Source organism: Podarcis gaigeae, assembly GCF_964106915.1.
Source record: "Podarcis gaigeae genome assembly, chromosome: 13".
Lineage (NCBI taxonomy): Eukaryota > Metazoa > Chordata > Lepidosauria > Squamata > Lacertidae > Podarcis > Podarcis gaigeae.
Window position 1 is genome coordinate 30,345,065 of NC_139689.1, and position 25,502 is coordinate 30,370,566.

General features: G+C 46.7%; 2 protein-coding genes and 1 long non-coding RNA gene across 6 annotated transcripts in view; 1 reads left to right on the forward strand and 2 right to left on the reverse strand.

The window, feature by feature from the left end:
• The window catches only part of RARA (retinoic acid receptor alpha), a 160,985-nt gene extending 156,568 nt beyond the window's left edge, over nt 1-4,417 (forward strand). For all 3 annotated transcript variants that reach the window (XM_083708785.1, XM_083708784.1, XM_083708786.1), the window contains 2 exons: nt 2,297-2,455; nt 3,312-4,417. In XM_083708785.1, the coding sequence (XP_083564911.1) occupies nt 2,297-2,455; nt 3,312-3,526 (374 nt within the window). In that variant the 3' untranslated portion in view covers nt 3,527-4,417. The remainder of the gene's footprint in view (nt 1-2,296; nt 2,456-3,311) is intronic.
• On the reverse strand, nt 4,418-6,839 carry LOC310829894. The gene is made up of 2 exons (XR_014557417.1): nt 5,676-6,839; nt 4,418-5,645 (listed from the first exon to the last, which is right to left on the reverse strand). It is a non-coding gene; the product is annotated as an uncharacterized lncRNA (long non-coding RNA).
• A 6,688-nt stretch (nt 6,840-13,527) lies between these two features.
• On the reverse strand, nt 13,528-22,099 carry GJD3 (gap junction protein delta 3). 2 transcript variants are annotated; one of them, XR_014557672.1, is made up of 3 exons: nt 21,833-22,099; nt 15,743-16,913; nt 13,528-15,506 (listed from the first exon to the last, which is right to left on the reverse strand). XR_014557672.1 is itself a non-coding variant. In XM_083710477.1 (2 exons), exon 2 carries the CDS (start codon nt 16,906-16,908, stop codon nt 15,991-15,993), a length of 918 nt encoding a protein of 305 aa, XP_083566603.1. In that variant the 5' UTR covers nt 16,909-16,910; nt 21,833-21,964; the 3' UTR covers nt 15,689-15,990. The 2 variants fall into 2 exon arrangements, 1 of the variants encoding a protein (XP_083566603.1); XM_083710477.1 differs by lacking the exon at nt 13,528-15,506 and having other exon boundaries at nt 15,689-16,910; nt 21,833-21,964.
• Between the last annotated feature and the right edge of the window lie 3,403 nt (nt 22,100-25,502).

Consider the following 25,502-nt stretch of genomic DNA (forward strand, 5'->3'; position numbering starts at 1 on the left):
CCAGATTACGAGTCCACCGCTCTTAACCACTACACCACACTGGCTCTCTCTGTATGTGTGTGTGTATTGTCCCTCAAACCCTGATAATCAGACAAAACTAAAGTTTTGCAAAACCACAGCTTCTTCACCTGGGCCCCTCCAGAGTTCCCTCAGAAGACATATGGATTGCTAAACCACTCATGAGATTTGTAGCTTTACGGGGGAAATAATGGTCTCAGCAGCATTAACAAACTACATTTCCTTAAAGTGGCATGATGTTGCTTTAAATATTGAGTGCCAATGGGGCCTTGGGGAGGAAACAGACCAGATTCTCCTAGAATTCAGATTTTAGGATTCTTCTTGCACTCAGAAGTGTTAAGTCCAGTTCCCCAGTGTTGGTTTCTTAAGTTGGTTTTTGTTGTTTCCCTTGGGCGAGTGTTCCCAGAAGTGAATATTTGTAGTGATGGAAGCAGTCCAAAACTGTTTGCTTGAAATGAGAATCGCTTAAGGAAGACCTAATAAAAAAGCCAGTTGGAATCCTGTAGCAAACTACATTGGAATCCTGTAGCAAACATTTCCCTGAACCATTCCATCTAAATTTCTGTGACTTTATCTCCCATCTTCCTTTAAAGCAAAACAAAGTAACTCCTTGGTACATAGACCAAACGTGTCAAGTGTTTGGTCTCATTCTCTCCCTGATAAGCTATTTATTCATGTGCAGGGATTTTTGTTGAATTTTATTTTGACAAGAGAGCACTCAAGTATGTAACTCCCTCATCATATTGCAGCCTGAAGTAGGGTTAAAAGACCAGGAAATCATTTGCCATTTGCAGCTCCTGAATGTTAAAACTCTTAAACTTGAGACTCAGCCACGGGGCTTTGAGTCTCCCAAGGCAAAATTATATTCACATGAACAAGGATGGTTGTAAGCCTGCCCTCCTCCACAGGGGGTCTATGAGTGATGTTATATTTATTTTAGAGCAAAGTATTTGGGTGCAACCCCCCCCCCAAAAAAAGAACTCTAGGGATGCTGAGAATTGAGACCCCTGTGCCTTTGCACCAAAATACTGTTTCCAAGGTTCCTCTGAAGCAAGGGGAGGGGAAAGGGCCATAACAAGATCACTTGTTGCAGTGAGATAGTTCTTGAGCCTTTCTTCACCTGATATTGTTCCTTTAGAAACCCTAAAGACTTGCAAACCCTTGCAAGTCTTATATTTTGCCAGGGCTTTTTCAATAGGGGACATCCCTGTCCAACAGCACCATCTGGTGGCAGGAAGTTATTTTGGTGAGAGGCATGAAACTTCTTACTTTTTTGAAAGCTTTTGATGAACGAGAGAAGATTTTTGCAAGGTTCAGCAGTGGGGAGGAGAGATGGCGTTGCCTTCATGCGCCATGAGGTTCAGAATATTTTCAAACACCAATGCTAATGACTGAAAGGTTAGAGGAAGCTTGTTCCCCACATTGGTGACAATGTTGTCGTGGAACCCACATGCGCACTGACTTTTACTGTGTAGGGAAGAGTGCGAAAACCACATGTGCAGTTGCAATCTGTAGCTTTTAAGCATGCACCAGTTGCACACCATGGCAATCTTGCTGTGTGCAGGCACTGGAAAGTCACAACTTTCGCTGGCAGATGCGCCTTTTGCAAAACAGACCTATGGTGCGATCATCACATGCAGCAAGCAACATGTGTGGTGGTTTTCTTGTGGGTGGTTGTGGGGGTTTTTTATAAGTGATTTGGGTGTAGGAAGCCCCATTGTGGCCCTCAAGTGTGAGATGTAACCCATACCCTAAGGCAAATTCATTTGTGGAGCTTGAGGCTTAGAACAAGAGAAGAACATAGAAAACAAAGGAAAACCGTGGTCTCAAAATGCAGCAGCATGTGTGAATTCTGTATTTGCAGGATTCCACCCGCTAGAAATTTTCTAGGCTTGTCTGGAACGCAGTGGTTCCCACCTGCTCACAAATGGTCTCGTGATCATGGGGTGTGTGCTTCTTTTCCACAGGTGTGAAAGAAGAAACTGCAGCTGTGTAACTCCTGCCTGTTGTGCATCTTTTAAAAATGCAAAGCAATTGGGAGGGGGAGGGAATAATGCCTCTCATAGTCTCAGAAGTGATTTTGGCCATGGGTGTGGGTGTGTATCCATGTATTGTGATGCATGCATCAATAAATACAACACAAATTCCCTGTTAGGTTCATAGACAATGGCTCTTACTAGGCACATTTTTCTCTTATTTTTTGTATTCTGAGTGTTGTGCAGATGTATTTTTTGCCTGTTGTTTTTCTAAATGCCTGCTCTCCCCTCCCTCTGCCCAGATCGGCAAGACCTGGAGCAGCCGGACCGTGTGGACAAGTTGCAGGAGCCACTGCTGGAAGCCCTGAAAATCTACGTGAGGAAGAGGAGGCCTAGCAAGCCCCACATGTTCCCCAAGATGCTGATGAAGATCACGGACCTGAGAAGCATCAGCGCAAAGGGTGAGGGCGGGGCTCCGGGTTCTGCACAGGGAGTCTCTCTCTCCATTTTGAGATGCGCACTAGAGACTTGAAACGTGCCTAAAATGCCTAAAAACTCCCAAGTGTGAATGCAGAAGACAGGTATTCAAAAGCATCTGCTAGAGATTCCTTGCAGCTCCCTGACAAGAGTGTGTGACCTGGGGGCAAAGCAAGGATCATCCCATTATTGAGCTGTCCAGTGCAGGGCAAGAAGGGGAGGCTCAGCAAAGAGGTGGTGTGAGTTCTGTTCTCCTCCCACCCAGACATGGACTGGCTGGATGCAGAGGAGTGGGGGGGGGGAGGCACCATCTGGGGAACCCCTAAGGTGAATCTCCAGAGGAAGGAGGCTCAGAACCAGGGGATTGGTGGTGGGGTGACTATGAGTAGCCAGAGGGAGAAGAGGGGTCAGACTGGGAGGAGGAGATGTTGGAAGTAGAAGAGGCAACAGGGTTTAGTGAGCAGGAAGAGGCTGTGGCAGAGAGCAGGCCGGAGGCAGGCTGCTGAAAGAAGGCTGTCTTCCCCTCCTGCAAGTACCCACCTCCCCTCCTCCCGAACCAGAAAAGGTATGAAGAGAGCAGAGCAAAGAAAGGCCAGGCGTCAGAATCTCAGATTGCTTGGGAAGGGCCTGGGGGAGGGAGGAGTCTTAGAGAGCTGTGGGAAGACAGGGACCTTCAGTCCTCGCAACTGCCTCCTTTGGGCAAGACCTACAGACAAGAGTTTCTGTGCTCACTGGGCCTAGTCTGCTAAGCTGCCCTTTGAATAAAGAGTTAACTTCGCTGACTTGGCACCTACCTCTGGCATTAAGTCGCCTGTCTGCCTCGCTCCCCCCCCCCCCCAGGTGCTGAAAGAGTGATCACGCTGAAGATGGAGATCCCTGGATCGATGCCGCCGCTGATCCAGGAGATGCTGGAGAACTCGGAAGGCATGGACACTTTGGGGGCCTCGGCGGGAGCCCCGTCGCGCATAGGAAGCCTCGCCCCCCCTCCGGGAAGCTGCAGCCCCAGCCTCTCCCCCAGTTCCAACAGAAGCAGTCCTGCCACACATTCGCCGTGACCGCAGCGGCCACCGGGACAAGCTGCTTGACCCCCACCCTCCCGGCTGCCTGCTGCACACTTTGGTCTTTTTGCTCCCTGGGGCCTGCCTGGACAAAACGTCTGAGGAGCAAGGTTGGGGCAAGGGGGTGGGGGAGCCATGGGACAGCAGGCCGCTGCAAGTGGTCTCTCCTCCCTCCCCCTCCACGGCACTGCGTGGGCTGCAGTTGGGCCTGAGGGGGGTGGGCTTACACGTACTGTTCCATGCCAGCACGCTACCCTTCGTTCAACGGTTCCAGCAAAACAGGGTTCCACTTTTGCAATGAAGACCCCCCTATTTGCGGGGACATCCCCCCCCCCCCCCGGAGAGGCACAGATCATCTGATCCAGGAAGTTCTGGACTCTGCGGATAAAGATCAACGAGCCAATCTAAAGGACAGAAGCTCAAAATCTAGGAGCGAGACTTTACATACATATATATATCTATATATATATATATATTAAAAGAAAACCCAACTGATTACAGAAAAATTCACCTCCTATGTGGCACGCATCCCCTCCCCCCTCGACACACACACTCTCACCCTTGTCGTGCACACATTATACACCTTCACTAAGGAGTTGCCTGCTTCTTGTTGCAGTGAAAATGAAGTGGTGTTTTTTTCTTTTCTTCCCAGTTGAGTTTGCATTTCAGATGTTTCAGGGGAAAGGGTGTAATGTTTTCTTGTTTTCTGTTTCCTGTTTTTTTATTTTATTGCTCCTTTTCCATCCTCGACTTGACCACCCAAAGTTAACCTTTCTCTCTTTACCCTGCCTTTCCCCACTCCTTGTCCACCCCACCCCCCACATGCCTAAAAAAAAAAAAATCCGACACCAGCAAATAATTAAAAAAGAAAGAGAGAGAGAAGTAAAATTAGTTCTTCAGGGTTTTTCTTCTACACATAGAAAGGAGGAGGAGAGAAGGATTCATTCATTTAAGAAAGAAGAAATATTATATATATATAAATATATAAAATATATATAAATACATTTTAAAAGAAGACTTTGTAAAAGTTTGGAATTTGGAGGATTTCTAGGAGGAGGGTGTGGCAAGGAGAAGATCAGGGTGGTGGGACACAGATTCTTTTACCGGCTGGGTCACAATTTTCTTTTAAAATGCTAACCCGTATTCTCTAGCCACAGTTGAGCACTTTTAAAATCAGTGTGAGATAAAAGGTACTTAACTTTGGCTGGGTTTGTGTTGTTTGGCTATGGGCTTTTTTTCGATGGACAGAACGTGTCTTCAAGAAGGCACTGAAAAGATTTGTGGAGGGAGAACAAGACTGGGTTATGAATGCTGTGATAGAAGTTCTTTTGAGCAAAAGCCCTCCAGCTTTCTGAGGTAGGGTGTCAAAAAAACCCCAAACTCAGCATTGTGCACTGTTTCATGTTTTCACTAACCAAAAAGAACCACCCCAACAACAACCGCCCTTAAATCTTAAGACTCCCTTTTATAAGAATTGTCACAAAGCATTTTGTGAGAGGAAATATCTCTCAGTTCCTTCGGCTCTTTTCACTTTGTTCTTTTCTGGGAAGACTAGTTTTTGCCTCCCCCCTTTTTTTTAAGGGCAGGAGGGATAAAAGCCAGTCAGGACTTTTAAAGAGCCAATTCTAGAGCCTTACACAATCCCAGTGAAAAGTGTGGGTCCTTTTCCCTCTTCTTTACCCTTGTGCCATATCACAAACCACTTGCCATCACACCTGGGTAAAGGCAGGGTGGATGTTGGGCTGCTTTTCAAGAAGAACAGTGCTAATTCTGCCATGCTATGCCCAGGGTTAGCTCCCATTGGACTCAGTGGGATTTACCTTTGAGTAGACACAGCATTGTACTGTAAGGCTGTTGTTCTATGTACCTGGAATCGACCCCCATTGGGCTCAGTCACACTTATTTCTGAGTAGATGTGTATAGGACAGCTATCTAAAAGAACAGATGACCTGCTGCTTAGAATTAAGTCCTACTGGGTTGAGCTGGACTTGAACCCAGGTCACCGGGTACAGAATGGCAGCCCTCAGACCTTTGGGGTTTGTAGAACTAGTTCCAAGCTGCTTTGGATCCTGGCCAAGAAGTTTAAGACGAACGGCAAGGAAAACTCCCAATTTATCTGTAGATTCAAAACACAAATCACCACCACACTTAAGAGGAAAGAAAAATGTGACTGGCACCATGTACTGGGGTAAGGATGAGGGATTTGGGTGGGGGAACGGAGAAGGGCCCACACACAAAATTATTATTGATTTTTGTGTCTTTGATCTACAAACATAAAATCGGGGTGAGAGTTGAAGCAAGAACACACACCCCCCAGTGCTCCTTCCTCAGTTCAAAGGACATGTGCTGCACACCTCTCAGATATGTATATAAAGCTGTTATTTCATATATAAAAAAGATACATGTGAGCTTAAATCCTCCCAAAACTTCTGCATTTGGTTGGGGGGCAGTGGTAAGTGTGTGAGAAAGAAACCAAATTATTTTGCTTATTTATTTAAACAGATAGCTGTTTTCTGAAAGTCAGTTAAGTAATGCTCAGCCAATGCTTAAATGGCCTTTTTTATAAATAAAAAAGGTGGGGGTTAGCTAAGGCTGTCAAATTAATTGTGGTTGTTCAGTAGAAGCTCCATACACTGAACCAGTGTATATCTGAATGACAGCAGCCAGGGAACAATTAACGGGGGGGTATGGGGTGTGGAAAGCTTCAGGCCTTGCTTACGAACTTTCAGAAGAATCTGTAAAAACAGAACACTGGACTAAACTTGATGTGAGCCCACACCACAATTTTTGCATCCACCAAAAGCCTTATTCTAGCCCTGGTACGGCCACATCTGGAATGCTGTGTGCAGTTCATCTCAATTCAGGAAACATGTTGGCAAGACGGGAAACGAGAAAATATATAAAGAGATGACAACGACAACAACAAATTAAGTGTGCTAGGGAAGCTGGACCCCTCCAGGTTGTTGTTAGACATCTGCTCCCATCTAACAAATACCGAGGGCGCACAAGACTGCCCCCCCCCCGAAAGAAAAATTGTATGTTGCCAAACGGAAGTTACTATTATGTAGACTTTGCAGTCTCAAGAAAACAGGCCTCTAGTCCTTCCATCTGTGTATGTGGAGGGAAAGGTGCTGTTGGAAGAAACACCCTGACAACACGATATCGCTGCTGAAACAGACAGACAGGTGTGAGTGCCTGTGGAATTTTAAGGGAGTGGCTTATATTTGGGTATTGTCTTTTTTTCCTCTCCCCCCGCCCTTGAATTTTAAAAGGTGCGGCTTATATTCGAGCCAATACGGTATAAATATTTTAGCTCTGAGTTCTGTGTCCCAGCCCCCTGGGAATTGCATTAGCTCAGCTTGAGAATGCTGATGTCCCACTCTGCTTTACACACATCCAGCCCCAAATACTAGACACTGGGTCACTGCCAGCTGAGTTTTTAATTGAGCATTCATCCCGAGTTGTTTGCACAAAGCTTGCAAGGAGTTACAGATAGGTAGCCGTGTTGGTCTGCCATAGTCAAAACAAAAAAAATTCCTTCCAGTAGCACCTTAAAGTTGGTCTTTAAGGTGCTACTGGAAGGAAATTTTTTAGCTTGCAAGGAGGTTAGCTAACTAGTTAACCAGCATGCAGATCACTTTGCAGGGAGGTTAGCCAATGCATCAAGCAATTGTTGCTTTCCAGTGCATCTCCTTTCGCTGCAGGAGAGCACCAAATCATGCGTAAGTAGGTGCACAACACAACCTGAATCTGCCAGTATGTGATTGAATCCCACCCCAAAATAGGTAATGGCCCAAAAGCATCCTGGCTAGGCTCCTGCTGAGAGTAAGTGCTCCTTGACACAACTCACTGTGCATTACAAACTGACTGACTGCCACCCTGGGATCCTATGGAAGCTTTCCTCTGCAATGGCACCTATTTGCCTAAAGCGAATTCTGCCCCCAAGTGGAGCATTGAGCAAAGAAGGAAGAGCAGAGCAGTGATGGCTCGAGGCGAAGTGGACTGACAGGTGAGGAAGAGGGAGGCCGATCGAGGCAGAGGAGCCTGAGCAAAAGGGCTGGATGGGAGGAATCCAGTTAGAATGAGGCAAAAAGGAAAAGTGGGATGAGTAAGGGTGGAGCGTGGCTGATTATGCATTGCCAAGAAAGGAGGACACAAATTTGCATTAAATGCTCTGTGAGTATTGTTATGTACAGATTAATTAATTAATCTGTACAGATTAATTAATTACTGTAATAAGACAGGGGTGGTAGAGCTGTGGCACTAGATCAGGCGTGTTCAAAGTCTGTTTCGGGGGCCTAATCTGGCCTGCCCGTTGATTTAATCCAGCTCCTGTGGCAGTATATGTCCTGGGGTAAAATCCTAAAAGAAACTCAACAAATTGGGGGTTAAAACCTTAAAAAAGCTAAACAACTTTGAGGTAAACTTCAATTCTAAGAAAGCTCAACAACTTTGGGGTATAATTGTAAAAAAAAAGCTAAACAAAAAAAGCTCAACAACCTTGGTCGGCCCTCACACATGTTCACTTCATCAAATCTGGCCCTCTCTGAAAAAAAGTTTGGGCACCCTGCTAGGTGCTGCTGGTCTCCAGCTTCCATCAGCCTTGTCCAGCACAGACCATAATCGAGGATCAGGGCAGTGGCGTAGCGTGGGGGGTGCAGGGGGGGGGGCGGCCGCACCGGACGCAACATCTGGGGGTTAGGGTTAGGGGGCACAAATCCATGGGTTAGGGGGCACAAATTAATTGCCTTGCCCCGGGTGCTGACAACCCATGCTACGCCACTGGGTCAGGGTGGTTGTCATGCGGCAATGGCATACAGAAGGCTACAGCTTCCTCACCCTTGGAAAGGCAGGCCTGTACAACTCTTGCCATCGCCGGGAAGAATGCAACCATGTGGCCTGTTCGCCAGCTCAGTCTGCTGCCCAGGTACAAACTGGTACAGCCCCTGCTCTTCTTTCTTAAGATTTCTTTGCCCTTTGAAATAGAGGACTTCTTCAAACAGATTTGCAAAGTAGGACACTCTGCCATTTCAGAGGTCTTGACCACTGGAGAGGAATGAAAAGTCTTGTGGGGTGGAGGTTGTCTAGAAAGAGGGGAAAGGATGAGGATTGCGTTCACCTTGGAAAAGGTGAGGTGGTTCATGAAGTTCTAGAGGACCAGAGCTGACACTGTTCACCCCAGCTAATAGGATCTGGCTGTGAGGATGCTGAGCAGATTGATCCCATTAGTAAGTGGAAGAGATCAAGAAGCCCTTCACAGCCTCACCAGAAGGCAGCAGAAGAGCTCAGGGGCACTTTAAAGGACAAACACATTAACTTGTGACCTGAATTTTCATAAACATCCTGAAAGGTGCAAAGCAATCTGGGAAAACGGCGACTGGGGCGAGATTTGAATCAAGGGCTTCCTCGGGATCAGCTACACTAGCTGACTCTTGCATTCAAATGTGTTGTGCACAAGTATTCTGTGTGTCAGTGCACAGCCGGTGGATGATCTCAATAAGTTGCACTCAAAAATGAATAAATCATGCCTTACTTGCTGGCATCAGCCTGCAAGCATCCATGCAGCAGAACATTGGGTACCCAATGTGGCTAACTATATGTTATATTGTTTGAGGATACATCCTATACATGTGTCCCAAACAACTCTCTCTTTTGAGAGAGAGTGTGAAATACATAATGGCAACCTGAGAGTTGCTGGAACGGAGTTCCTGCTGCAAAAAAAGCCCTGCTCCTACCTACTTTACACTTTATGCATTGGCAAAGGAGGCGCTAGACCAGCTTCCCCAACCTTGGCCCTCCAGATGTTTTGAGACTACAATTCCCATCATCCCTGACCACTGGTCCTGCTAGCTAGGGATCATGGGAGTTGTAGGCCAAAAACATCTGGAGGGCCGAGGTTGAGGAAGCCTGCGCTAGACTTTAGCAAACAGAACCTCGGCTGACCATGAATTTACTAGGCTTAACAACAGAGAAGCAAAACTGTGCTGCCTTTCCAACCAAATTGCTCAAGGTGGTTCACCCTAATACTATATCATACATATATTGTGGCTGCTAACAAGGGTGCAGAGGGCGCTGTGGTCTAAACCACTGAGCCTCTTGGGTTTGCCGATCGGAAGGCCGGCGGTTCGAATCCCTGCGACAGGGTGAGCTCCCGTTGCTCAGTCCCAGCTCCTGCCAACCTAGAAGTTCGAAAGCACGCCAGTGCAAGTAGATAAATAAGCACTGCTGCAGCGGGAAGATAAACACTGTTTCTTTGCACTTTGGCACTTGTCATGGTGTCCCGTTGCGCCAGAAGCGGTTTAGTCATGCTGGCCACATGACCCGGAAAGTTGTCTGTGAAGAAACGCCGGCTCCCTCGGCCTGAAAGCAAGATGAATGCCACACTCCATAATCGCCTTTTACTGGACTTGACTATCCAGGGGTCCTTTACCTTTACCATTGTGGCTGGTGGATGTCCCCTAACTCCTATCACCAGCTCACCAGCCTCCCATCTGCTATAGGAGGAGGGGCTTTCTTGACCTTACCAGTCCAGGTAGTGGGGTAAACCTCTCCGCACTTCTGCTCGGAGAAGTTTTGGACGACAACCCCCATATCACCCCTGACCATTGGCCACATTGGCTGGGACTGCTGCAGGCCACAACATCTGGAAGACTAAATGATTGTGTTATAAACTTACGAATCCACCTTATTCTCAATCAGTCTGTACAAGCTCTTATATTGTCCACACTGTCCACTACGACTGACAGCAGCTTTCCAAATTTTTTGGGTGCAGCATTCCCAGCCCTAGCTAGAGATCCTGGGGGTTGAACCCAGGATCTTCTGCCTGCAAAGTGGATGCTCTACCACTAAGCTATGGCCCTCCACACAGTTGAAAGTGCAGGGTCTTTTGACATTCTACTACCACAATTCGTTTTTGGAGATGCTACTTGCGCCACTAAGCTGCCTCTTTGTTAGTGTTTCACACACTACTCGTCGGAAGTTAGTTGCATGTTGTTGTTTTTTGAAGCAGACATGTGAAGTGCATTTAAGATACACTGCCATTTGTGTGCATGCAAGTATTACCAAGTACTGCAATAGGAAAGGCTTTCTTTGAGGCAGAAACTTTCAGTTCTGGCCACCAGGTGTCAGCAGAGGGCCAGCTGCAAACCATGCATTTGCAATGAGAGTAATAAAAGAGGGGCAATCGCCACATTTCCTATGAGGGAAGGGGAAAGTGTCAGTTGGGTTGAGATCACCTATAGAGGATTGCTGAAGAAGAAGAAGAAGTGCCGGAGGGGGAGGGGGTCGAAGGGACAGGGTGCTCAGAGGCAATGAGGCTGAAAGAAGGATGAGGGGTAGGCAATAGGCTGAGAAACAGATACCTGAAAGTAGTGCAAGTAAAAAAACAAGACAGGACAATGAGGCAGGGAACTGGGATGGCACAGGCTGATCAAAGGGTGATGGCAGCATCAATTAAGAAACCTCAACATACACTTACAGCTCTTCTTATAGTCTTACGTTCAGAGCAATCAGGGATATGTGTTTCAGTAAATGGGATTGAGAGGTAAAAAGACAGATCCTAGGACAGACCACTGAGGGAGCATGTAGGCTAAAAAGGAAAGAAGATTGGTCTGACAGAAATCCATAAAGAAACTTGTCACATCTTGGGTTGCAAGCTGGCTGGGTGCAAAATCACCCCTAATTTCATCTGCAAATCACATTTTCTCTTGGGGTGTGTGCATGCTATACCATTAAAGCACATTCGAAAGGCAACCCCCCCCCCCCAGCCTAAAGGAATTATGGGCTCTGTTAGGGGTTTTCTGAGAATGGTAACGGGGGGTGGGGGTGGGGGGGGGTAAACTACAATGCCCAGAATTGTGTGAGGGAAAGAATGTGCTTCAAATGTGCTTTGAAGGAATAGTCAGTTTAGTGGCCTGGGGTTGTGGGTAGGTCAAAGAACCCTTGCTCCTTCCACAGAAAGGTCCTTATCTTCCACATCCTAGAACTGCCCAATCAGTGCAAAAGGAATGCTTTCTAGCCACTGCAGCCTCTAAAGCGAGGCATTTAGCAAAACTCAGAACACACTGTGCTTCTGTTTTAAAAACACACACCAAAAAACGGGGGCAAGTTCTGTTAAGTACAATGGAACTTCATGGTAAACATTACTCGAGATTGCGACTAAACATCAGGAGAAACTGTCTTTGTTTGACAGTGGAAAGAACTCTTTTGGGAGGAGGTGGACTCTCCTTCCTTGGAGGTTTTTAAGCAGAGACCAAATGGCCATCTGTCATGGATGCTTTAGTTGAGATTCCTCCATTGCGGGGGGTTGGACTAGATGACCCTCGGGGTCCCTTCCAATTCTACGATTCTACAATTCTATGAACCACAAAAGATGCAGTCCAGATCGTTTGCCCGTCCATGTGCATGGAAAATAGATTTAGCTGAAAGGCACACATGGATACAGATAGCTGCAATACATCCCTGATTATTATTACTGTATTATAAGATTACCATATTATCTTATAGGCTTGTATAATTTGAGAAGGGACGTAGCAGTGAGGGGCTGTGGCTGTGACTTCACGAAGGTACCCTGAGACTCTGAATTTGCCAATAGACCCCTGTGTCTACACAAAGCCTCGAGGGCAAGAAAGAAGGGGTTAATGGGGAGAGGTGGAAGGAGAATGGGAAGAGGCTCCACATCCCTCCCTGTTTTTGTTTTTCTTTCTCTCCTCTTTTTTCCAGCCACCTCTGTGGCCAGGGTCCCATCCCATCCGCAGCAGGAAGCAGGTGATATCAAGTATTCTTGGCCCCAGGCCACCAGCCTCTCCCCCACCACACTAGAGTGGACGCCACTGCAAGCCCCTGGGCAGATCCCATCTGAGCAGATCCCAAAGCGTAAGGAGAGAGAGAAAGAAGAAGAATTATTTCTTACTAGAGAAACAAAGCTGCTCCCTTTGCCGCTTGAGATTCAGAGCCACCCAACCTCTTGATCTGCAAGCTCTCCAACTCATCCTTTTGCCCGTCGAAACAGTGAAACAAGCTACAAGATCCAAGGTTTATATCCAAGAGACTATGTCAACTTTGCAAACATTTGCAACGCATCCCGTTAATGGGTAGAAACAATCCACTTAACACTGATAGGTGCCATATGACATCATCCTGCAACTGTAAAGGGACGCGGGTGGTGCTGTGGTCTAAACCACTGAGCCTCTTGTGCTTGCCGATCAGAATGTTCGCGGTTCAAATCCCCAAGACAATGGTGAGCTCCCGCTGCTCTGTCCCAGCCACTGCCAACCTAGCAGTTCAAAAACACGCCAGTGCAAGTAGATAAATAGGGACTGCTGTGGCGGGAAGGTAAACGGTGTTTCCGTGCGCTCTGGTTTCCGTCATGGTGTTCCATTGCGGCAGAAGCGGTTTAGCCATGCTGGCAACATGACCCTGAAACTGTCTGTGGACAAACGCCGGCTCTCTTGGTCTGAAAGTGAGATGAGTGCTGTACCCCATAGTCACTTAACCGTCCAGGGGTCCTTTACTTTTACCTAGCTATCCTGCAACAGACAGCTCTTTCCCCTCATCAGTCAGCAAGGGCTTAATATTTGCAAGGGCTCATACATCCCAAGAGGAGGCCTCAAGACACTGCAGCCTCTGAGCAAGTTCAGCATGGCTCCCCATAGGGCTTTCTCCTCAGGTGCTGTCGCTGCCTCCTCTTCGACACCTGATGAAAACATTTCTGTTTCAGTTGAGCCCATGCAGACACGCCATTTGATTACATCTGGTCTTAAATTTGCTTTGAGCATTTTAACATTTTCAGCTGTGTGGTTTTTTCCCCCAGTTTTAAAATGTTTTAAATCCTTTTTTGTTTTATTTTTAACTGGAGTTTTGGTCATATAAGTGTTTGCCGCCCTGGGCTTGTTTGGGAGGGAGGGATATCTGTTTTATTAATGCATTTCTAAGAAGCATCCCGATAAGGTTAAGCCCCTCTACACGATCCTCATCTAGGAACTAGTGAATCTTTATCATTCTGGTTTCTCTCCGTTTCTTTATTTTCCCAGTTTTGTGCCCACTTCTCTACATTTCCTCACAGGTTTGCATTTTTTAAAGTCCTCATGAAGATTCAAACTTCTCCTAATGTGCACAATATACACATTATTGCAAAGTAATCCCCACTAATACAGGGTTGTTGTGTGTGTATTATTTTCACAGTTATATGCATTTTAAAGCACAGTTTACCCTAGTATATGCAGTTTTGCACACCTTACCTGGCTAGAGTAAAAATCCACAGAAATGTTTTCGTTCACAAGATTCAGGACTAAATATGAACTGAATTGAAATTTTTCCCTCTTCCTTCACTCATCCACATGATTTTGTGGGGTGTTTTTTTGTTTTTGTTTTTTAAAGAGGCAGTGGATTCCTCGCGCAAAGGACAGTGGCAAACTAAGCTCTAAGACAAGCTTCATGCCTTCATACACCTGAGAGTTTAAAGGCTTCAGGGAGGGTTCCTGGGGTGCTCAGAGATCCGGAGTTACTGGAGACTGCACAGGCTGAGGCTTGGGTCTCAGACAGAGGAAACTATATTGAATCTCCAGTGGTGGAGTTACTGTTATAACGGGGGAATTCTCTCTATTTCAAAAACAACTGGACAGGGGAATATGGTCCCAAGAGAGGAGGAGGAGGAGGAGGAGGAACATTTGCCATGGGAAATGTTAAAAATAGTCTGGATAAAAATATTTCCGGGCAGGGAGAGGGTTTTGATGCAACACACCCAAGGGTTTTGGCTCCAGGGACATCTCCCTGTCTGGTGGGAGCCATACTTAATTCTGGTAATGTTAACACTTTATGTGAAAGCCTGCTAGCAGGATATAAATATCCATTTGACACTATACTTTGCAGGGCAGCAGGGCAGAACCTTTTCAGCCAAGGGCCGTGTTCTCTTCTGGGCAGCTTTCTTGGTGACACATGTCAATGGTGGGCGGGGCCAGAGGCAAGGGTGGGCGGAGCAATGAATGTAAATTTGACCTTTGTAAAGCTGTATAGCTTCTGTACACCATGCCTCTCTATCCCCTGCCCAGGCAGGTAAGAGGCATTAACAGAGATCAAGGGCACATTCCAGCCAGGCAAAAAACACACACCCAAGGAGGGTGTGAATGAGAGCCAATGAGGGATGTGGCTGGGGAGGAGGTGTGGCCTGGGAAGAAACTCAAGGGCCAGGTGGAGAGACTTGGAGGGCCTGAGGTTCCCCACCCTCAATTTTAGACCACAGTTTTCTATCTTTCTGATGTCTGGTTCTGTTGGGATAGCTCATTCTGCGTGGGCAAATGGGAAGGAAAGTTATTTAATGCTAAAGACACTGGCAAGCTCCTGGAAGACGGAAGCACAACCTATGCAGGTATGGTTCTTAGTCACATGACTGTCCCACCTTTCGCTCTGACACAGCAAAGGACCCACCACCTGATGACTGCCTCTTTCCTGGAAGGCATAACATCCCTACCCTATGTGAGCGACCGTAAAAATGCCAGCTATCCCACCTCTTGCTTCAGCAGAATGCCCTGGGGACAGTCTCCTGAATGGATCAATTCTTCCTACGAAGAGATTTACAGACCCTCCTGGCCTCAAGAGCTGCATCCCAGCCAAATCAATGTACCTGGCATCCATCTAATAGTTTTCAACTAACTAAAACCGAGTTCTTTTCTCTCTTTCAGAACACACAGTGGCTCGATGGTTTTCTTAACAAGAAAAAGGAATCCCCTTTTATTGCAATCTCCCCGCCAACGATCGGTCCAAGCCCAACAGCATCCCCAATTGCATCTGACATCACAGTTCTGTATAGTCAGGTTTGCTGCCAAATCTTTGGCCCATTCAAACAGGAGTTGCTCATCTGGACAAGAGTTTTGTGCATTGTCGGAAAAGTCATTGTCTCCCCACTTCCACTCCTTCCAATACGTGTAGCTTCCTCACTCATTTCTTAGGGGTTTCAAGCCCATGCATCCTTTGGAACACACTATAGTCATACCTTGGGTAACAGATGCTTCCGGTTGCGTTTTTTTGGGTTATGGACGCGCCGAAACCTGGAAGTACCGGAATGGGTTACTTCCACGTTTTGGCGGTCGCGCATGCACAGAAGCACTAGATCGTGCTTTGTGCATGCACAGAAGCGCCAAATCGCAACACACGCATGGCGCTGTGGGTTGTGAATGTGCCTCTCGCACGGATCACATTCGCAACCTGAGCGTCCACTGTATAAATGAAAGATGCCAGCCCAGCCCACCCCAATTCCCCGAAACATACATGAAAGCAAAGCACGAATCCCCAAAGATTGCAGCAGGTCTCCTTTACAAGCTAGAACAGATGATCCAATATCAGGTCTGTGCTATTAATTTGGGCCAGGCTGCAAACAGTTCACGGGTGCGATTATTCCAGCCGGAGGAGTCCAGCTCATCCAGGGAACAACCAGCTAGGCAGAGGAGAGAGGGAGCTCCCTGGCCTCACACGGTCAAGTCAGCTCTGGCAGAAGAAGAGCGGGAGGACCGGCTGCTCTTTGTCGAACTCTTATGGTGGAAGTGAGCCTTGGGCTCATAGTGACTGGGAATCCCACCATGAGAAGGCATCCCATTGGCGCCTCCCTCTGCTGGGGCCAGGAAGTGCTGCGATTTCTTCTCTTGCTTCTGATTGGACCAGTTGTCCTGCTGTTCGTAAGAGGCAGTGGTGGGTGGGGCAATCGTGCGGCGCCTCCTGCAGCGGTTCTTGAACAAGAGGTGGGCCAGCTCCACCAAGCTGAGCAAGGCTGAAACCAGCCCCACCATGAAGTAGAACTGGATGAAGATGGTCTTCTCGGTTGGCCGAGAGACAAAGCAGTCAATGAGGTGAGGGCACAGGTGATGCTTGCAGATGTACTGATAGCCCACCTGGAAGCCGTACAACATCCACTGTCCGACCAGGAAGCCTATCTCAGCCAAGATCCTCACCACCACGTTGACAATGTAGAAGGTCTTGATGTTTTGGCTGCGCTGGCTGGGCTGAGGCCCGAATTTTGCGGGCGCCTTTCCCCCCACCCGGCTGGCTTCCTCCTCTCCCGTTTCCATCTCCTTCTGGTTGATCTTCGTGGTCTGGTGCATGGAGTAGATGACAAAGAGGACCGCCGGGGCAGAGAGCACCACAATGTGGAAGACCCAGAAGCGGTAGTGGGAGATGGGGAAGGCCAAGTCGTAGCAGATCTGCTTGCAGCCAACCTGCCGCGTGTTGCACTCAAACTCCTCCTGCTCGTCGTCGAAGACGTCGCTGCCCACCGTGGCCAGGATCAGGATGCGGAAGATGAGCATCACCACCAGCCAGAAGCGGCCCACCATGGGAGAGTGCTCCTGCACCGCGTCCAGAAGGGAGCTCAGGAACCCCCACTCACCCATGGCTGCTGCAGCAGGGAGGAGAGGAAGGGAAATAAATCAAGAAGTCAGCTTCACTGGAGCTCCTTCCCGGGACTGGTGATCTTGCTAAGGGTTGACACATGCAGCTACTCCATGAGTTTGGGGAGGTGACGAAAGCGTTCACTTTTAAAGGCCAGCCGCTAAGCGGGGGACGATTGGGAAGCCTGGCTGACAAAGGGCAGCTGCTGGAACAAGGTAGGGAAAGAACAAAGTTGGGGAAGAACCAGGAAGGTTGGTCCATAGCTCAGTGGTAGAAACATCTGCTTTGCATGCAAAAGGTTGCAGGTTCATCCCCCAACATCTCTGTATAATATAAGGCTGTTCTCTCTGTCTGAAACCTGTTTGCAGTCAACAAAACAGTACTGAGCTAGACAGGCCAATGATTGGAAGCTTTGATCATCTAGTAAAACCCTCTGCAATGCAGAAATAACAACTAAAGAATCCCTGAGAGATAGCCACCTAACCTCTCTTTAAAAAAACTCCAAATTATCAGTCCATCTGGCTCAGTAAAGTTGACGCTGACTGCAAACCGGTCTCTAGGGTTTCAGATAGGGGATCAAACCTGCAACCTTGGTGTTATCAGTACCACACTGCAACTGACTGAGCTATCCAGAGCACCTGCTTGGCATGCAGAAAGCCCCGTGCACAATCCCGAACGTATCCAGACCGGACCACTGTCTGAAATCCTGGAGAGCTGCTGCCAGTCTGTGCAGACCAAAGCTGTGGTCCTCTGGGTGTTGGCGGACTACAACTTCCATCACCCCTGACTGCTGGCCATGATCTCTGGGACCGATGGGAGTTCGAGTCCAACAATTACCATGGTGGATGGAGCAGTGGTTTGACTCAGCACAAGGCTTTCCCCATGGTGACTTTTCTTCCTATGGCGCACTGAGCCGCAATCAGCAAGTGCAGAGCATCTATACTGGAGAGGTCCCCCTGCCCCCATGTATCAAAGCAAGGCTATTTTAATTCTGTGAAAGGGGTATGACCTTGGCAACACCGAGAGAGCTTGGGGGGTTGCTGGTGGATGTTTTATGTCTGTTGCCAAGTTATCTGGAGAGGGGAGAAGATAAAACCAGACAGCTCAAACTGGTCCAGGCCAGCTGGAGTGCGCAGACTTCAGATTGGTATACCAGCCAGGGAAGGTCCTTTCCGCTGGGGATTGGGCAGAAAGACACAGCCCTTAAAGAAAATGAATACACTATCTTGCAACATTTGTCAAATGCCTAATAACTTAAGGACCCTTAACTTCAGAACTAAACTCTTGCACCTGGGATGACTTGCTTTTAGAACCATGTAAAAATTGCACCGCTCTTGGAAGATTGTGTTTCTGCGTGAGTATGCCACCTGTTTGGAATGAGCCATACAGGGAACAGCAACTCATTCAGAGATAAAACAGGCAGCCTCCTCTGAAAGCGGGTGACTCTGCTATGTCTCTGCATACCACATGATCTGTTGTAGGGAAGCAGGGAAATTATCCACTGCCACCTAACAAACAAAACACCAGAGATGCAACAGTGATCTTGGCACACTGTTTGGGAACTGCTGATACAGGACTAAGTACAGTACAGCATCTATTTTATTAATTAATCTGTTTTGGAAATAGGGGAAATGCCATAGTTGCAGGGATGGGGGAAGTGTGTATGTGAGCTAGTGTGTGTGTGTGTGTAGGGGAAGAGAAAGTTGCCACTTTCTGGTTGCACTGCTGGTTTTTTAATAGCTATTTGACACGCAGAAACTCAACAGATCTATGTTCTTCCCCAGCACTGAGATGCAACGATCAAGAAAGCTCCATGTGTTGAATTGTCAGCTGTTGTCTTGTTTTTAAAGGGAGAGGGAAGGTGAACATTCTCTTGCAAATTTCTTTCCCCTTCCTTGATAGAAATAAGAAATGCATTCTAGATTCCTACCACCTTCCTTCTCTTGATTCCCCCCAAACACCTCATAATACTTTACAGAACCAAGGCTGCAACTTTACTAATTTAAAATCAGTACTAGTCAATTAAAAATCCTTGTTGCAGATTAAAACCCACCACTGATACTAATACTTAGTGGCACAGGCTGCACAAACTGTTGCCCTTCCCAGTGCCAATTTTACATCATTCTCCCCCACTACTACAACAACAAACAACCCAATACTTTATAAAGATGGCTCCAATACCTATATTCAAATCCCTATTTAGCCACGAAACTCACTAAGGGACCTTGGACCAAGTCACTATGTCTGAGTCTAGCCTATAGAACTCTAGAGTTGCAAGGGATCATGAGGGGGGGGGGGTCATCTCATCCAACCCCTCCAATGCAAGAAATTTTGCCCAAGCTGGGTCTTGAACCCACAACCCTGAGATTAAGATGCTCTAGCGCAGGGGTAGGCAACCTAAGGCCCAGGGGCCGGATGCGGTCCAATCGCCTTCTCAATCTGGCCCGTGGATGGTCTGGGAATCAGCTGTTTTTACGTGAGTAGAATGTGTCCCTTTATTTAAAATGCATCTCTGGGTTATTTGTGGGGCATTAATTTTTATTTTCAAAATATAGTCTGGCCCACCAAATGGTCTGAGGGACGATGGACCAGCCCACGGCTGAAAAAGGTTGCTGACCCTTGCTCTAGCGACTGAGCTATCATTGGCATCCTTGTTGCAAAGATAAACTAGGTCATAAACCGGGAAGGGGAAGAACCATGGAGGTGGGATAGAGAAATCAGGCAGGCAGGCAGGTACCAACTAGAGTTTCCCTTCTTGCAATCAAAATCACTGACCGCAAAAAGAGGATGGCAGTCAGCCAAAATCAGTGCACATATATATATATATTAAACCTTGATCTTAAGCATCTCACCCTACTAAAACTTTAAAGGCCTGTTGCTCTTTGTTTCTCTAATACAGGCAGAGGCAAACTCGGCCCTCCAGATGTTTTGAGAGTACAATTCCCATCATCCCTGACCACTGGTCCTGTTAGCTAGGGACGATGGGAGTTGTGGTCCCCAAACATCTGGAGGGCCGAGTTTGCCTATGCCTGCTCTAATAGGAGATGTTCCACATCCAAGATTCTTAAACGGATGAAGGTATGCTGTATTAAAGGCACACACCATTCCTTCTTTTGTTCATTAAATTGCATATTATTGCATACTATGAAGGATGCCCTTCTGTAGGGCTAGAAAAGGGCAGTTTATTCTGACTTTAACTACCGATTCATTAAGGCTGTAATCACACCTGTACATGGAAGTACGTTTCATCAAATCCACACTATTATTTTCACTAAGGAGACAAGTGTCAGTTTGCCCTGTAAGGCAAATGATTAGTCAGCTAGCAGTTGACTGCTTATGCAGAAGCAAGTCTCCCTTAGTTCTGCAGGACTCACTGTCAGCTGACTGTGTATAGGATGGCAGCTTTAAAATCTTAGGATAGCTGGCAGGCCTAGTGGGTATATCATGACACAGCTAAGCTACATTTAGATCACAGCATGCATTACACATTCATGTAAAGTCACAAGCTGCCTTATCTTCTTAAGCAAAAACACTCTTATTAGAAATTCTGGAATAATTAAATATTTACTGTTTTTTATATTAAAATAAAAAAACAGAAAGGCAAAGAACGGAGGCCTCTCCTGGACTATTTGAAAAAAATACTTTAGTCAAATGAAATCGCGGGCAGGGTTTGAGATCAAAGCAGAGCTAGAAAAAATGATAACAGAGAAACTTTTTGTGGCAGGTAGAGATATAATGCAGTAGAAAGGATCTGAGTAAAAACGCTGTGGAGTTGGGAAGTCAACTTATGAAACAATGTAATAATTCCATAGGATTGTGAAAATGTTTGGGAAATGTAATAAAAAAATTATACAGCAAAAAAACAACAACAGAAAAGCTACCGGGTTTTATTTTTGTTTATTAGAGGTTTCCATCAGAAACCTCATTTAATGAAGTGCGTAAACTTATATGAAGGTGGTGATCATTATACACATTGATTCTTATGCGTTTGCACAGCACAAATTTTGCAGTTATTGTCCTATTTAGCCAGCCCCCTTCCCCATGCAGCGCTCAGTCTCCTAGAGGCTAACATCCCCATAGGGTTCCAGTCTCTCCAGCCCCAGCCGCAGATGTTCCCTTCCTCTGGATAGTTCCCCGGTCCCTTATTTGTCTACCTCACCAATGCCAGAGGCTGCAGAACAGGGCAAGGGAAGCTCCCCTGAGGCCACGGAATAAACAATTGCCTGAAATCCATTGTGTGGGCAGCAGAATGGGATTGGAAGCTAGCTAGCTGCCTTACAGCCGAGTCCACCTGATTCAGTTGTGCCCACACTGACCAGCAACTGCTCTCCAAGGTTCCAGGCAGGACTCTCTTGCAGCCCTTCCTGGAAATGCAGGGATTGACCTTCTTGGAACCTTCTACCTGCAAGGCAGGTGTTCCGTCACTGAGCTATGGCCCTTCCCCCCAGGTCTCCTTTGCTTTCCCTATCTGTGCCTCCGAAAATCTCCGTCAGGGAGAAAGATGCAGAAGGGGCCACAGGCCTAGTAACAGGGCGGCCCTCAACACCTATGCGCCCAGGTGAGCGCATGGTCACAGTCCAGATGGAGAGATGCTCCTTGCCCCAAGGTAGTGCCCTGCCTACAGACTCTCCATCGCAGCTCCCCTCTCTTCTTCCAAGCATAGGGATAACTTAACATGCATTTTCTCCTCCTCCTTTGTGTCTTATCTTACTCTGTGCACCTGTTACTATGTACTTTTTATTTTTCAATAAAGACTATTAAAAGAAAAAATAATAAACACCATGCAAATCCACCCCTGACTTTTAGGTAGGTGCATTTTCAACAGGTTGTCCCTCCTGCTGGCCGTCTACCTCATATTTTGGATCCCCACTCCTCCTCCAGGGCCCAGAGACATCACCTCCTCCTGCCACCTGTAATGGTGCCTACCTCTCCTCCTGCTCTTCTAAGGCAGCTTAGCTGGCATCCCCTCGCTCTGCTCTCCTCCCTGGACTGGGCTGGCTTCAGCTCTGCCTAGGAGAGGGGCATAGGGACAGAGGGAGGGAGAGGCAGGGCTTCCCTCTGTAGCTCAGCTGGGAAGCTTTTAAAGCGACAGGCCTGTCCTGCCTACTTCTGTGCCAGGATCCCCCTCCCAGGGCTCAGGGGGGAGAGAGAGGCCTACCCAATCCCACTGGCTCTCTGAGGAGAAGCTGGGGCAAAGGCAGTGGTTCAGGCGTGAGGGACAAGGGGGAGGCCTGCAGTCATTTGACACACCCAGTTTTTTTAAAAACACACACAAAGGTTTCAAATTTATCAATATAATAATCCCAATTTACAGTTCAACTGAACAGCTAAATGGTCCAGGTCAAAGCTACGGGGTACCAGGCAGAGGACCTGTGGAACGCCCTCCTGTCAGAAGTCAAAGAAATAAACGACAACCTGACTTTTAGAATACATCTGAAGGCAGCCCTGTATAGGGAAGCCTTTAATGTTTGATGCTTTGCTGCAGTTTTATAAATTGTTGGAAGTCGCCCAGAGTAGCTGAGGCAACCCAGTTTGTGTTTCTATACAGTATTGTGATTTTATGCTGTGAAGCATCATGAGACCTGCAGGTATAGGGCAGTATATAAAATTAACAACAACAACAACAACAACCACAACACACAGAGCACTTTCTCAACTTCCAGTTCTGTATGTTGCATTCAGAGCTCAGACACTCATCCACTAGGCTTTTTTTTTTTTTTTTGGTAGTAACAGCCTTTAAATAGCACAGCACACGAGAGTATAAAGTGTTGGCTGAGTCTGTGCAGAGTCCCCCATCTCCATCCCCACCCCAGTGGAAAATCTGACAGCTCTTTCAACACTTGACTGCTTTCCAATAAACACTTTGGTCTAACTGATACGGGGCCCTGGAATGTCATTTTGATGTTTGGCGCTGGGCGGAGGGCAAGGGGGCCACACCAACTGGCCTTGTCAGAAAACATCAACACTCTAAAGCCATACACTTTAAAATGGTGAAATATCCATGTAAGCCGAAGAGAAATCAAAGTATATCTACAGTAAAAGTGCAGGCCCTGCCTCTTTCCCCAAAGGCACCCACACAAGAGAAGAGCAAGAGCTTTTCTTTCCCCTATTCCCAATGGAGACATATTCCAGGCCCATTATTCCTGGACTACATGCCGTGAACGATGTATATTAATATTTGCATGTGAAGGGAGGCTCCTTGCTGTGTCTCTGCATAATTCCTTTCTGTGCCCTTGTTCCTTCCAACTTGCTTCCACAGAAGGTGGGTAAGTAACCCATACAGTGGTACCTCAGGTTACAGACTCCGCTAACCCAGAAATAGTACCTCGGGTTAAGAACTTTACCTCAGGATGAGAACAGAAATCACACGGCGGCAGCGGGAGGCCCCATTAGCTAAAGTGGTACCTCAGATTAAGAACGATTTCAGGTTAAAAACAGGCCTCTAGAACGAATTAAGTTCTTAACCCGAGGTACCACTGTACTTTTCTTCTAGAAAAAAAAGGTGCCGGTACTGCGTACCCTTGAGTAGGAAAAAAAAAGCACTGGTAGTAACTGTGCCAATTTGTAGTGTTGGGTACAATCAAACAGTCCCAGCCCAGCGCAGACTGTAGAGCTTTGTACCATCAAGAGTTGCCTGCTGTGTCCCTGCTCTGAGCTAGCTTGCTTCTATTCAGGAGACACGCTTACATGTGCAATTTATGCATGGGCAGGAGACTGTCCTGCAAACAGGTAACCCTCTTTCATGAGAGGTATGAAAGACTTGCAGCTCAGTGGCGGAGCATTTGTTTTTGCATCTACAAGATCCCAGCTTCAGTTGCCAGAACCTCCAGAAAGGACTGGGCGAGATTGTTGTGAAGTTCTGGAGTGTCATGGATAGACAGGTGTAGACAAGAGGAACAAATGGCCTGACTCAGTGTAAGTCAACATCTAACGTTCCCCTCAAAGGATTAATTTTTTGAGAGTGAAAAATGTGAAGCGTGTCTATCAGACATTTGGGAAGCAACTGCTTAAAGTAGATGCGAATGGCAAGGCTATCGCTTGACAGTGGAGCATGGAATTCACCTACAGATAATAGTTCTGGAGCGGCAGGTTTTGTGTATCCCACACCATTTCCTCTGCACTGTGATCTTTCCCACCAATGAAGACCTTATTCAAAGCACTCCTCTTTCTCTTTCTATTCTAGGACCTCTAGGAAGATGCCATACTTAATAATAAAATCACTGCAGATAAGAGTAAGGAAATGTGCACTTCAAATACATTTTACTGTTTCAGCCAGCCACACAGAGAGGGAAAATTTGGAGAACTATTGTTTGGTTTAATTTTAAACGCCTATCACAGTAGATCAAATAAAAGCAAGTTTGTTCACATGGCTATTCAACTTGTTTGTTGGTATTACAAAAATAAGTGTCCAATTATTTCTAAATACATTGCTTTTCCTTGAGACACCCTGTGATTTTTGCATTTGTCACTAATATCTGGCATGCCTATTAAAGGTTAGAGAACTATCATCTCTAGAGTCGAATTGTACGGTAACGTTTCCATTTTATATCTCTTTTTCCAGTATTTGTTGGCTCACGAGCAACTCTACCACAGACAGTAAAAAAAACTTTTTATGGCCTGACATTTCCAGCAGTTTGAACAAAACACTTTTATTTATGTTACACTTATCAGTAGTGGACTAACACAGCACCTGATAAACCACTTTGACACATTTTCTCTTAATTTCCATGCATGAAGAGAGAGTATGGCTGATCTTCCAAAGATGTTTCCATACAGACTTGGAGAGGTATATTCACTTCCACGCCTAGAGTCCACTTTCATTACTGTATATCTTTCATTTTGCCAGTTCACCCTCCTACTCGCAGGATTTTATTGTCAAAATCTGATATTCCAGAACTAGCATGACTCTCAAACCGCGTTGCATGGAACCAGAAAAAACAACATACAAGTACGGTATTCCTTCCTCGACACATTCCCTTTTCCACCCTCGAGAACTGGAGCCAAGTGCTTTGCCAAACAAAGGCAAAGGGGTTCTTTAAGGATTGAAACACCAATAAGTGGGAAAAAGCCTGGAATTTATTCAGCAGCAGACTTCTCACATACAAGGATAGAGAACCACTCCTTTACACAAGAGTAAACACAATAGAATAGACCAGTGGATCCTAATGGGCAGTGCTTTTTTTCCTTGGGGTACAGTTCTTCCCACCTCCCCAAAATGTTAAAAAGTGTGGCACTTACTGCAACACCTTCATGGTGAGTACTGACACCTTCTTTCTATAAAAAAACAGTCAATTGGTGGCACCATTCACATAATAAAAACTACCAGATACCAAAGGTTTCAAAAGTAGGGGGTCCATGGTTTTGTTTTTGAAAAACAGGGGGTTTGCAGTACTTAGCCAACTGGGAAGCACTGGAATAAAGCAGGACACAGGAATAGGACAGACTAACATACCAGGCCCTCCTTTTTACACAAGGATACCAGGCAAACAATCCCTTCTTTAAACAAGGACAGAACATACCTGGCAAGAGCCTCTTCTTCCAGCTGCTGGGACCCCCAGGGATGTAGTAGCACCTCAGTCAACCTCATTCTGGCAAG